Source organism: Mesoplodon bidens, assembly GCF_964165515.1.
Source record: "Mesoplodon bidens genome assembly, chromosome: 3".
NCBI lineage: Eukaryota > Metazoa > Chordata > Mammalia > Artiodactyla > Ziphiidae > Mesoplodon > Mesoplodon bidens.
In genome coordinates, this window is record NC_138178.1 from 24,831,413 (window position 1) to 24,845,400 (window position 13,988).

At 44.2% G+C, this 13,988-nt stretch overlaps 1 protein-coding gene across 4 annotated transcripts in view; it reads left to right on the top strand.

The window, feature by feature from the left end:
* Positions 1-13,988, top strand: part of PRKCQ (protein kinase C theta) — a gene marked incomplete at its 5' end in the record, with an annotated part of 105,751 nt that overhangs the window by 77,142 nt on the left and 14,621 nt on the right. For 3 of the 4 annotated variants that reach the window (XM_081226775.1, XM_081226776.1, XM_081226778.1), the window contains 2 exons: positions 3,063-3,201; positions 9,240-9,428. In XM_081226775.1, the coding sequence (XP_081082901.1) occupies positions 3,063-3,201; positions 9,240-9,428 (328 nt within the window). The remainder of the gene's footprint in view (positions 1-3,062; positions 3,202-9,239; positions 9,429-13,988) is intronic. The other variant, XM_081226777.1, reaches the window with a different exon arrangement.

A 13,988-nucleotide genomic window follows, 5' to 3' on the forward strand; every position in this document is an offset into this window, starting at 1 on the left:
TCCAGATCAAAGGGCTATTGTGAGAATCAAAGGATAAAATGCATGTGAAAGAAATTCCAATATTAGATATTATGTTCATTATCCTTCTGAGCTATGTACAGTACTGCAGCTGCATATCTGGCTCCCTAGTGATGACCCTAAAACCATCCTTCAGCCAAATTTCTAGGAACATACATATGTGGCTGTAAATGATGCAAATATGTTTCATATAGCAGAAACTCAAAATGATACCACTGTTGCATAGAGTGTGGATTAGGAAATGAACCTGCCATGTTAGCCTAAGGAGTTAAATATGACCTATAATTGGACTTACTGGAATATAATCCATAAGTCACAATGAAAGTGGATTTAATTAAAATGAAGGAACAAGGCAGAAGCCCTGCCTATGGAGAAGACTTAGACATACTGGAAGTCTTCAGTCCTAATAATGAAAGTGCGACAGCATCTGAGTTAGGATGGGAGGAACAGAACCGAAACCGATCTGAATGTGAGACACACATTCACGTATCCTGGAGGTATCCATGCACCTGGTCAGACAGAAACCATCGTTGATGCATTAGTGACAGAGGTCAGCAACCTGGCCCAGACGCAAGAGGTCAGCTCTGGGGAACACCTGCTAGCAGCATCTCTGCACCAAAACAGAACTGCATCCCATGCTCACGTCCTCTGGCTAATTTACTCACAGAAGGTTAGAAAGCAACAAAAGGGAACCATTACTTGGGACTTAATGGTAGCTGATACTCGCTGGTGGTGAGGTGGTCACTGGTTGGTGATGCATTCACTCAGATGGTTATGGAATGATAGCAACACATGCTACACTCGCGTCAGAGCATCACAGCACAGCAAGTACCAAGCAATACGCATTCCACCCTCGTGAAGCTTAGAGTGTAACCAAGGAGATAAAACAAATGGTGACGGGACTTTAGGATACGGGTATTGATTACAAGCATCATACAACCACTGAAACCTTTGCTTAAGCAGAAGCTAAGCCTCACCGAGAAAGCAGAACCAAGAATGCAGGCCCATCAGAACCCAAGTGGCTCCTCTCTCATTGGCTGGGTTGTTCTTCGGGTTCACGGGGCCTCTGTCTCTACTCTTGGCTGAGCCACTTCAGTCTCTTCTTTCACAGGCTGGTTTTCTGTCCCCTCCAAGGGCATGGTGGAGGGCGCGCCACAGCAGCCCTACGCATCAGACACCCAGCCGAGACGGACTAGTGCCATCATGTTGCAACCTCAGCAAGTTTTCCCCAAGAAGAAAAGCTGATGCACTGAGTCAGGCCTCCACCTGTGGCTCAATCAACAGGGGCGGAGGAGACAGAGCTATCTGCCAGGCCCTTTGGGAGCAGAATCGTTGAGAAGGAGATTCTGAGCATCTTCTCTTAGAGGAGGTGCAGGAAAAGGCAACAGCTCTTCTCTCCCAAGTCGTCTTAGCTCATTAAGGAAGGCAGTGGCAGCCACCACCCACCACATATCCTAGACTTAAAGGAGTTTCCACAAAGCTCAGAAATGCACGGCAGATAAAGGAAGAGAAAGCTGGATGTTATATAACCAACAAGAATTCATAAAATGCCACTGACTAAAGTCGATACAAGTTTAAAGAAACTGATGTCAAGTGTCATTCCTGGATTATCTTTTTAAAAAATCCATTTCGCAGGTACAGGATGACAGGAAAATGGTATAATGGTAGTTCGTGTGGGGGGAACAAAAGGACACCTGGAGGTTTTAGTTTACAGTGAGTTCCATATTAAGCATTGTTGTGATGGAGCTTCTAAAATAACTAGTGCAGCCACAGTGCTCAGAGGCAAGAGGACTAGACCAGAAGCTAAGGGTGCCACCATCATCTGCACCTGTGAGATCATGTACCCGGAAGACACCGGTTTCACGCTGAGAACCATCTTTGAAGAAGAAAATTGACAAATTTGAGATATTTGCAGGGTAGGGGCCAGAATGTTGCAGAGTCTGAATACCATGCTGTATGGAGGAATAAAGGTCCTCAACTTGGTCAAGGAAAGACAAGAGAAAGCTTGGTGTCACTTTCCAAATATCCAGGCGATCATGTGTGGTAAAGAAAGCATCCTCGGGCCAACAGGTAAAGTCACAGGGAGGCATAGTTTGGCCCGTTTTTTAAAAATCTCGTCAGCACTTACATATCCCTAAAAAATGAAGTGGGCTGCCTTACGAGGATACTGGTTCTCTAAGGAGAGGGGAAGTCATTGACATGGTGTTCTGGTATCAGATGGATTCTGATTCTAGAATTAATCTGGATTAGGAACAGCTTTCCTTAATTGGTCTTAGAATTAGGTGCAGGGTAATTTATCCACAAACACCGATACTTAGAAAATGGCATAAAATTAGTATACTTCTAGGCCTTTCTTCCTTTTCCGTCACCCCCAGGAAAGGTACTGGGATAAAGAGCCTCAGGTCTGTGTCTCATCCATGGTATATTAGCTGTACTTGTTGGCAAGTCAGAAAGGGGAATCAGTAGCAACCAGCCATTCCCTTGAAGAGTCAGTTTTATCTACACCCCTACCTTGGATGGAAGTGGATGGGTGTATGTGTTGTGTAGTACTAAATACCACCCTACACCAGACACATCACCAAACACCAGCCCCCATGACATTTCATCACCAGCTTATTACTTTCCACCCAGGCTTTGTTTCTTGAGGGCCCCTCTTAACACTGAGGGATGCTACTTTGCAGAGATAACGCGTGACCTTTATGTGGCCCCATCTCAGCACCTGCTCAGCCATTCATACATGAAATATGGAGGGAGCTCTGGAGATGGGCCAGGTATTGATACAGAAGATACAGAACTCAGTCAGAGCCAGGCCCAGAGAAAGCCGACCTGGACCACGAGGGGCTGTACGTCCAGTTCTGGGCAAGAGATGCAGTGACCCTGGAGCGTTGTAGATGGAGGGTCGGGGTTGAAAGAGAGGAGGACCAGCAAAGTACCTCCTCACTGCCCTTCAGGCTGTGATGGGACGTGCAAGCCCCCGTCACAGGGCAAGTCCATGTTAACAAAACCGTGTGTTATTAAAGTGAGAATCTGCTTTGTTTTTTCAGGGACCTGAAGCTTGATAACATCCTGTTAGACAAAGATGGACACATCAAAATAGCGGACTTCGGAATGTGCAAGGAGAACATGCTGGGGGACGCCAGGACCAACACCTTCTGCGGGACCCCCGACTACATCGCCCCGGAGGTAGGATGCGCCGCTCTGCACCCGCCCGTACAACTCCGCCTCCCCGGGGTGGGGGGGGCCCAGCACCACTGCTTCCTTCTCCCCTGAAAATCAGAAGACTTTAAACTATTTTTGTTCAGGATGTGTATTTGTTTTTCGGAGTATTTGACAAATGCAGCTGCACCTAGGCGCCGCTGGTGTCGCACTGGGCGTGGTACCCGCGCTCACTTCTGCACCTCGCCAAGGCGTGAGAGACCCAGCAGGCCCTTCCCATCCTGGCTGTCCCGCCCCAGCCTTAAAATATATTCACTCTGCTCAGACCAACCAGAAGAAGCAACTGGTGAAGAGCCAGGTGGACACTAAACAGGCTCATGGGCATCCACCTAAGTCCAGTGGTTTCATTTGGGGACCAGAAAAACCTAAATTGTGGTTTCCAAGCTGCTACTGTGTGAGCCTGGAGAGGTCCCACTTGTCTCTCCTGTTACTGGGTCCCATGGGAGAGCCTATGAAAGTTTAAAAACAACAACAGAGAAAACAAAATGAGCCATTGCTCTCATATTCTGAGCCCCCGGAAGATCAGAGTTTGCTCAGAAGGCATCCATCGATGCCAGCTGCCCACCCCAGGGAGATGAGACACTGCCTTACCCCTTGGTCCTTCCCACAGCATAAACATCGTGGCTTTTCTATCTTTGGATCTCTCTGAACTACTGGCTGATTGCTCTAAAGTCAGGGGCTGTTTCTTATTCACTTTTTCAAAACTTTCTCTTAAAATAATTATAAATTCACAAGAAGTTGCCAAAAATAGTACAGAAATGTCACCCACATCTACCCTTCCCCTACTGGTTCCAGCTTATGTAACTATGGTACAATATCAGAACCAGGACATGGATGTTGTTACAAGGTGTGTAAAGTTTTGCCCCACTTATCGTATGTGTAGATCAGTGTGATCTTATCCACTTTTATATCCAAGGACGGAGCTCAAGGCTCGGCACGTTAAGGTGCTAATAGATAGCTTTTCAAAGAGTGAACGAACAACTACTGATAAGTGTGTGAGTGGTGACGGCTGTCTGATGGATAGACAGTGATGGGCCTCTGGTTTCCTGGGCAAAACAAATTTAGCAGCAAATCCCTGTCATAGCCAAAGTAACTGTAGCATTCTCAGTCTAAGAAACAGGAGACTCTGCCCTGTACGTATGTACTTAATTTAGATTTCACCTTATTTAAATTCAAGCTTGGCCTCTGGTCAGCAAGAAATTATGGCTTTTACCTATCCTGTCTATACATGCCTTACGCCATACCCTTTCCCGGGCAATCCTTCCTTCCCAATTCTGTTTCCCTTGGCATCTTCCAGAATTTACCTTCAGAGACTGGCTTCTCTCTGCAACTTCAATCTCATTCTCTCATCTTCAAGCCTGCTTGTCTTCACAAAATTCCACTCCTGGTCCTTTTTTTCTCCCTGTACATTCTCTATGAACAGCTATATTTATGACTATGATTTCAACTCCAAAATCAGTATGACCAGCCCAAACTTCTTGCTTCAGACCTGTATGTCTGTTTACCTGCTGAGATCTCCAACTAACTGTCACAGGCCATTCAATCATAACAGATCCCAAACCCACTGTCTGTTGAAATTGCCCCCCCCCACACACATGCACACACCCTTCTCCTTTATCCCTTTCTGGATGAATGACATACACATCCATCCATCCAGTCACCTAGCCAGAAAACTGGAATCCTCCAAGTCTTCTCCTTCCTTCTTACCCCTCCCAAATCCAGACACCAAGACCTTCTAAATATAGACCTCAGGGGTTCACACATCTGTTTTCATGCCTCCCCAATTTTGTGGCTGTACTAAGAATCTCCCTTGATTCTTTTTTGATCCTCAAAATGAATCCCTTTGGGGATTAAATCAAGCTTCTCCAATCCCGCCCCCATCTTACAGTTGCTGCCCTGGTCCAGGCCCTCAGCACCTCCGGTCTGGATCCTGGTGAGGCCTTTTTACCCAGACTTTCCTCTCTATGCCCACCCAACTGCCAGTGCCTCATCTTTCCATATTTTCCAATTTTTTTGATCATGCTCCCTCATCAGTTAAAAAAGCATCACCAGCCTATGTATATTTATTATACATGATCACCAACTAATATAGTCTGTTATAAAACATGCAGGAAAAGGAACAGGCTGAACTTAAGATGAAATAAAGTTTTAAATAACTAAGTTGTATTCTATTAATAGTACATTTTATGCTTTATTAAAATAATGAGGCTAAATCTCTTTGTAAAATCTGGGTTTAACACTTTATGATTCTGGCACTCAAAAGTCTGCTTGGTTTCTTTCAATTTCTGGTTTTATTGGCTCATAGCTGAAAAAGAGCCCTCACAAAGGCACACTGTAAGATAGATGCTACAGTATGTACATAAGGCAAGGTTCATGGCTGAAGAGAGTGGATATAAGTCCAGAATGCACAACAGTGTTTTCTGATTTCCTGTCACAACTAATGAAATGGTCACTGTTTTTAGCTTCGTTATAATGTGACAAAGAGCTGGTACTAGGAGTAAGATCTCTGCACTTGCCGTTTTCTACTTTGCATCATTAGCATGGTCTTCAATCCAAGTCTCTTTTGCAGATAACTTTTTAAGGACGTTCCATTTTGTGAAAATGAGTTTAGTTCAAACAGAACCCACCGATCCCCTTAACTGGGCATGCAACGCAAATGACGCACCTTAGGATAATAAGTAATCGTAATAGTGACGCACCTTACGAAGACGAACGCTCTAGCCAAGCCACCACCAACTCCTCCCGCGATGAGACTTCCCGTTCCTCCCTCGGGAAACCTAGTCACTAGTCAAATTTCTAAATGAGGGCATCAGTGCCACTACTGGAATTTTTTAAACTCGCATAAATACAATTTCTAATATTTTCTTCCCGTGTCTTGGCATTACGCCGTTTGGGTGCTCCCTGGGGTGGGTGCCCTGTTCTGAGGGCCACTGTTCCACCACGTCACCAGATCTACCTCTCTAACGGGAAGACCTGTCACGCCACGCCTTTAAAAATATTCAGGAAGTCCCCACTGTCAGCTGGGTACAAGCCAAAACCCCAAGAGAAGGTCCTTAATATGTCCTGAGACATCCGTTTCCTTCTCTCTCCTATCCCTTAGCCATGCCCTCGGAATCCTTGGTCTGATTTACTCCTACCTCCAAAGTCATCTTCTCCCTGAAGGTGCCTCTGGCTTCTTGGAATAATCAGTTGTTTCCTCCTCTGTGCTACCGCAGCCCATGTGTAATCCAATTTGCCAGTAAACTGAATTTCTCACAGCTAAGGATCATGATTTATCCACCTTAGTGTCTAGTCTCCTCCTCCACAGCTCAGAGCACCCATCACCTGTTCCGTGAATGACCACACCAAGACATGCACCCCAAATGCCCATCTCTGAACATGTGCTGGAGATGGGGCCTCTTGTCTCTAGCCTCTCCCTTTTCCATCAAAATCCTACCCATTTTCCAAAGCTCCACTCACATGTCATCTCCATTGTGAAGTTTTTCCTTTATCTCACTCACTGACCCATTGCCCTCTCCCCGGGGACCTCAATGATATGGGCAGAGGGCCTGAAACACAAAAAATAAGTGCATTCAGGGCAGCATCAGGAGTGATGCATGAAAAAGCAGACTGTGCTCCCTCAAACCAAGGAATAGCCTCACCAGCCCACATCTCCTGAGACCTTTCCCAAAACTCTGTGGTTCCCTATGTCACAGTTATAGGACCGAGGGTCTAACGTATAATTGGAGGTCCACACTCATTTTGACAAAGAATAGAAAATAGTTAAATAGGGAGACACCCTACTTTCCAACATCTACTAGCCACTTAGTAAGTCCAGGTGGAATTTCAGTACATAGAAGCAGCTCCCTGGAGAAAGCAGGAGTTACTTGGAAACCAGAGCCATAGAGGCATTGGTGGTCACTTGGTTTCTAAGGACGCTTTCCCTGCTGTGCACATCATGTGATGAGCCATGTACAGACCTCAAATCACTAGCTCCAAGAGATGGAATTGTAGCTTTCTCTTGCTCTAAGAGAGAAAGAGGGGCTCTGACGTGAAGTGGTAACATCATTATTATCTGAATTATTTGAGTAAAGATGGGGAGAGAACAGGACAAAAGACAGCATGGCCATAAGAGGGGACCAGGGGGGCTTCCCTGGTGGCGCAGTGGTTGAGAATCTACCTGCTAATGCAGGGGACACGGGTTCGAGCCCTGGTCTGGGAGGATCCCACATGCCGCGGAGCAACTAGGCCCGTGAGCCACAACTACTGAGCCTGCGCGTCTGGAGCCTGTGCTCTGCAACAAGAGAGGCCGCAATAGTGAGAGGCCCACGCACCACGATGAAGAGTGGCCCCCACTTGCCACAACTAGAGAAAGCCCTCACACAGAAACGAAGACCCAACACAGCAAAAATAAAAAGTTAATTAATGTCAGATGCAGGCCTGTGACATTCTCTGTCACATAGGGGAGGACGTAAGTCAGGCACCAGCAGATAAGCAAAGCTTTCATTTTGGCATTGGTGAGTGCAGTAGGTGGAATTCTAAGAGGGCCTCTAGGATCACCATCCCCTGCTGAATACACAGCTTCCTCCAATGATCCAATCACACTAATTTAAAAAAAAAAAAAAAAAGAAGGCACCAGGGGCTGAGATAGAAAAAGAGCCACTCCAGCCATTGTTTCTACACCAATTTCTTTTAAAATATAGACTAATTTGAGCATGAATTAGATCGAAGTTTAAATCCTGGAAACATTATAATAGAAAAAGAACATTATGTAGTAAAATCCCAAAAGACCAGGGTCCAGAACATAGCTTTCAACTCACTAACCAGGCAACCTTAAAGAAGACACATAACCTCCCGAGGTCCAGTCACCGTCCTTTGTTAAATAGGGATAACAGGACCTACCCCAGAGGTTCTTATAAATAAACACAAAGTATGGGAAACACCCAGTACACATCAGCAGGCATTTGCAGACATTCTGTTCATACAGTGTATAACTGGGTGTGAATCGGCATTTTGCTTCTTTTTCCTAACTTAAGACTGAAATTCTTTACTAACATCCCCTAGCCTTGGAAGACTTAATTTCCACCTCAGCTGTCTCCTGTCCTTCCAAATTTCTTTCCATTAATCCACCAAACAAAATTGCTTACCAAGATGCGATGGTCAAAGCAGCTTCTGGTTGCCTTGGGCTCCCCCTTGTGGCATATCCTGGGAATTGCGTGTGAACTGGGCCCCACTTAAGGCTAATGTACCTGAACTAAGATTGCGCTGTGTGTGCATCTTTATTTTCTTTATCATTCTCCCTGGGTCTACTTTTACACTATTCCTTAAGGCTAAGTTTAATTTTTTTACTTTAGAATTAACCTCAGTATTCAAATATTGAGTTAAGGCCGGTAGATAGTATTTTTATACTGGAAGTCAGCGGCAGACTGCAAAATTCTGTTTGCAACTTGATCTTTATTTTCACAAATATCTATCAGATTGTTATCCTAGTCTCTCTTGGCATAATCACAAAATTTGACTCTTCGTAACCATGACTAGTTAGGTTTAAGGGGTGGACTTGACTTGGTCAGACGACCTCTTTGGCTGCTTGATTAGCTACAGAACTTTATGCAAAGGCTCAAGACCATAGAAGTCCATAAAACACATGGGTTTGGTTTAGATATTCACCTCAGAGGCACTGAAGGGCTTAGATACACATCAGCTCTCTTAGGTCTGAATCTACCACCCATGGGCTCCCATCACAGATAGGAAAATGAAGAGCTGATGGTACAATTTAGTTGTTTTGCTTAAGGCCAGAGGGGGGGAAGAAAGATGTTGAAATTCAAAAACGTTGCTTAGCTTTGGTGCTGCCCACTTATTTCTATGCAATCATTAACTTCACAAAAGCTACAGTTTTCAGTGTAATCTTTGCTAAAACCATGCACTGTCTTCATCAGTTATGTCCTGAGTAGCCTTGAAAAGTCCCTGCAGGGTTTTCAAGTCAACCTCGTTTTGACTCATTATGTCTCTGCCTTTTGGTCACACAGATCCTGCTGGGTCAGAAGTACAACCATTCTGTGGACTGGTGGTCCTTTGGCGTCCTTCTCTATGAGATGCTAATAGGTCAGTCACCTTTCCATGGGCAAGATGAAGAGGAACTCTTCCACTCCATCCGCATGGACAACCCCTTTTACCCACGATGGCTCGAGAAGGAGGCTAAGGACCTTTTAGTGAAGGTAAGAAGTGAAGTCAAGGAGACCTTCATATGATTAGTATTAGGTTTTCTGATCAGCGCTCCCATTCATTTCTAAATTCTGATTTATACATTGTAAACAGTAATTGTGTCAAACAAGACTTAAAGAGGATGCTCACCATTTGTTTTAACTGAGGCGCCAATAGGATGAACATTAGAAATCAAAACAAGTATAAGATAGACCCTCACGTGCATAATTTACAAAAGAAATGCCCAGAAACCAGTTCCATGACTCTTGAATGGCCTTGCTTTGAGATGTAGTTGGTCTGTTGAACAAACAACTTTGGGCTTAAAAAGGTAGATAGCTAATGGGAAGCAGCTGCATAGCACAGTGAGCTCAGCTCGGTGCTTTGTGACCCGCTGGAGGGGTGGGAGGGAGGGAGATGCAAGAGGGAAGGGATATGGGAACAGATGTATAACTGATTCACTTTGTTATAAAGCAGAAACTAATACACCATTGTGAAGCAATTATACTCCAATAAGGTTGTAAAAAAAAAAATTTGTTTCCCATAGTCCCGATTCAACCTATTCAGTCCACCTGGAACTGTAAAATTCCTAGAAGAAAACATAGACCGTAACTTCATCAGCATCAGTCTTAGCAGTGTCTTCGGGGATCTGACTCCACAAGCAAGGGAAACAAAAGCAAAAATAAACATAGGGGACTACGTCAAACTAAAAAGCCTCTGCACAGCAAACGAAGTCATCAAAATGAAAACTTTGTATGGGACAAGATACTTGCAAATCATATATCTGATAAGGGATTAATATTCCAAAATATATAAAGAACTCATACAACTCAACAATAAAAACAACCCAATTTTAAAATGGACAAAAGAGGATCCGAATAAACAATTCTCAAAGACATACAGATGGCTAATAGGCACATGAAAATGTGCTCAACATCACTCATCAGGGAAATGCAAATCAAAACCACACTGAGCTATTACCTCACACCTGTGAGAATGGCTCTTATCAAGAAGACAAGAGATAATAAGTGCTGACGAGAAGGTGGAGAAAAGGGAACCCTCCTGCACTGTTGGTGGGAACGTAAATCAGTAGAGCCACTATGGAGAACAGTATGGAGATTCCTCAGAAAGTTAAGAATAGAACTACCATACACTCATATGGTACTCCACTTCTGGGTGTTTATTCGGAGAACATGAAAACACTAGTTGGAAAAGATACATGTACCCCTATGTTCATTGCAGCATTATTTACAATAGCCAAGATATGGAAACCACCTAAGTGTTTATCAATGGATGGATAGATGAAAATGTGGTATATATACACAATGGAATATTACTCAGCCATAAACATGAAATCTTGCCATTTACACCACCATGGATGGCCTAGAGGGTGTTAAAGTTAGTGAAATAAGTCAGACAGAGACAAATACCATGTGATTTCACTCACGTGGAATCTAAAGAAAAAAAAACAGGAAACAAACACAGTAAAATAAAAACAAGCTCAGAGATACAGAGAACAGATTAGTGGTTCCCAGACAACTAGGGGTTTGGGAAGATTGGGCAAAGAATGGGTGAAGGGGGTCAACGCTATGGTGATGGATGGTAACTAGACTTTGGTGGTGATTACTCTGTAGTGATTTTAGTGCTGCACACCTGAAACTTATCATTAAAAATCTTCCCCTGCCCCTGGATGAAGACTTGGATAGGATGTGTAACTTTTCTGCTCACTCTTGGGTAAAAGACAAACTTCTTGTCACTCCTAAGTCATGAAACACCGTCTCAGCTGAGAAATAAAAGCTGTTCAGTCCAAGATATAAGTCATCACATCAATCTTAACTCAAAAGACTCCCGCTCCCTTTCCTCTGGCCAAGTTCATGGCTGGCAGCCACTCACCTTTGGAGAAGGGAGTACGGTCATAGTGTGTCTACCGCATGTATGTTCTCTTCCTCTCCAGCTCTTGGGTTTCTTTTTCAGACCAAACACACAGAGAGGCTGGAGGGATTATAAGGAGAAAGGACTGCTCTTATATGGCTGAGGGGCTTCCTACTCTTTGAACCTGGTGGGTTTTAAAACCAAGGCTTTGGGACTTCCCTGGTGGTCCAGTGGTTAGGACTCGACACTTTTCACTGTCATGGCCCGGGTTCAATCCCTGGTCAGGGAACTAAGATCCTGCAAGCTGCTCAGCATGGTCAAAAAAATAATAATAAAATAAAATAAAGCCAAGGCTTTGTATGAGATTCTAGCAGGTGTTCTGGAAATACCTATAACTGGGAACATTTTTAGCTGAAGCTTTTGACGTACAGGCTGCTCAATCCATTCCGCAGCCCAGCTTCTGTACCAAACTCTAAGCCAGCAACACTCCACCCCAACGAGACTCATTGCCTGCTGAGTGGGCAATCTCACAGGCAGTCTTTCAAGTGGACGCAGACCAGCTCTCCTGCCGTGTTCCCTACCTGCGTCCATGGGAAACACTGATGTATTTTTCATCCTGAATCCTTGACTGTTACCATCTTAGCAGCAATCTCCAGAATTTACCAACAAAGCTGGAGTCACACACTGCCCATGATAACCCAGGATCAATTAAGAATTGGCACCCAGAGCTACAGATGTAAACCAGACTCCAAGAATCACTAGCCATAAACCAGGAGCTCCCAGGGCAAACCAACACAGAGACAGAGGAAGCACCTGAAAGCCATCATTAAATTTACACTTCAAGTCCCAGTTTACCTTTTTTGAAGATGCAAAATGCCATCTACAGTGTGATTGTAACAAGTTGTAAAAAACAAAACAAAACAAAAACTCATGCTAATTACATATCATAGTAAGCACCTACATTTATTGAGCCGTCCCAGCAACTATGTGGATCAAAAAGACCTACAAGTGTTACCAAGGCCTAGAAAATCTAAAGTGGACCGAGAATACAGGTGTTTTGAACAAAACAGGGTTTTGATTTGTGGCAACTCATATCAGCTGGCTAAAAAAAAAAGTCATTTAGGGAAATAATTTTTAGCCCTGCTCTTCTTAAAATGAAAAGGGGGCTAGGATAAGATCTTTCAACATCAGACACTATCAATGAATTTTAAATCCAAACTTATAAGATTACCCAGCCTGTCTTTTTTCTCATGAAGAACTCAAAATTAAAGTTAAAGGGCATAATACACTTCTACCTCTCTCATACAGCTATCAGCTTGTCTGGGGTTATCTGAAATGTTGCAGCAACTGTGGACTTCTCCCTAAAGAATCAAGATCTTGAATCTGAAGTGCTGACAAAGCCCCAGGAGGAGACCCAGCCCAAGGCTGATGGTATTTAAAAATCTGAGCCAGTGCTCCTCAGCTTTCACTTTCCGATTGATCCGAACAAGCAATAAACTTAGAAAACTCCACAAACGGCCAATTAAATTCACTCTTAATGACTGGACAAAACATCTATAAAATGAAAGCTAATTTCATAATTAACCAATTTAAAAAAAAAAGGACAAGAGTAAAAATAAGTTAGCAGGATTGGAACGTAAAACAATTTTGCTTTCCATAAGGGCAACTTCAGGCATTGTTACAGTTGCTATGTTTCTTTTAACCGGCTCTTGGAAGGACTTAATTGAGGTATGTTGGTTGGCTCTAGCTGCCATAACAAAATATCATAGACTGGGCGGCTTGGACAACAGAAATTTGTTTACTCACAGTTCTGGAGGCTGGAAGTCCAAGATCCAGGCCCAGCAGGGTGGGTGTCTGGTGAGTCCTCCTGGCTTGCATACGGCTGCTTTCTGATGTGAAAGCTCTGGCATCCGCTCAATCCGTGGCATAAAGGCTGCACTCAGAAGGCCTGGGCCACCAGAACTCACTGGTAAAAGGAAACGAGGAAAAAGCTTGGAGAGTCTGGAGGCCCTGGAGCCGCCATTGCAATCTACCGTTACCGTAATGCTGAACAGCTGTGCCTCCCAAACCCAGCTCCTCCCAGCTCAGCAGAGGGAGAACACCTGGCAAGGATGTGGTGCAGGCTTAACTGGGACCAGGTGAAGGTAATGGAAATGAGTCCAGGGAAAGACGCTGGGAGTGGTGGTTTCCAAAGGAGAGGAAGACTGGGGAGGAGGAAAGGATTACTTCCAGTTGGAGGAGAAAAGTTGCAAAGTCGTGTGTGTGGAATATTATGCAGCAATTAAAAGGATGGAACTATTGACTCATACAGCAACCTGGATCACCAGGGCATTAAGCAGAGTAAAAAAAAAAAAAAAAACAGGCCAATCTCAAAAGGTCACATACTGTATGAGTCCATGTATGTATTAACCCTCTTGAAAGGACAACACTGTGGAGATGGAAAGCAGATCAGTGGTTGCCGGGGGTTAGGGGTCATGGAGGCAGGGGAATGACTGTAAAGGGGAACCCCAAGGGAGATCTTTGTGGTGATAAGACTTTTCTGTATCCTTTTTGTCCTGGTGGTTACCTAGACCTACATATGTGATAAAATGACATAAAAGAAGACACACACAGTGTACTGGTTTTGATATTGTGCTATCACCATATATGATGGAAGCATTAGGGGAAACTAGGTAAAAGGTACAAAGGGCATCTCTGTACTATCT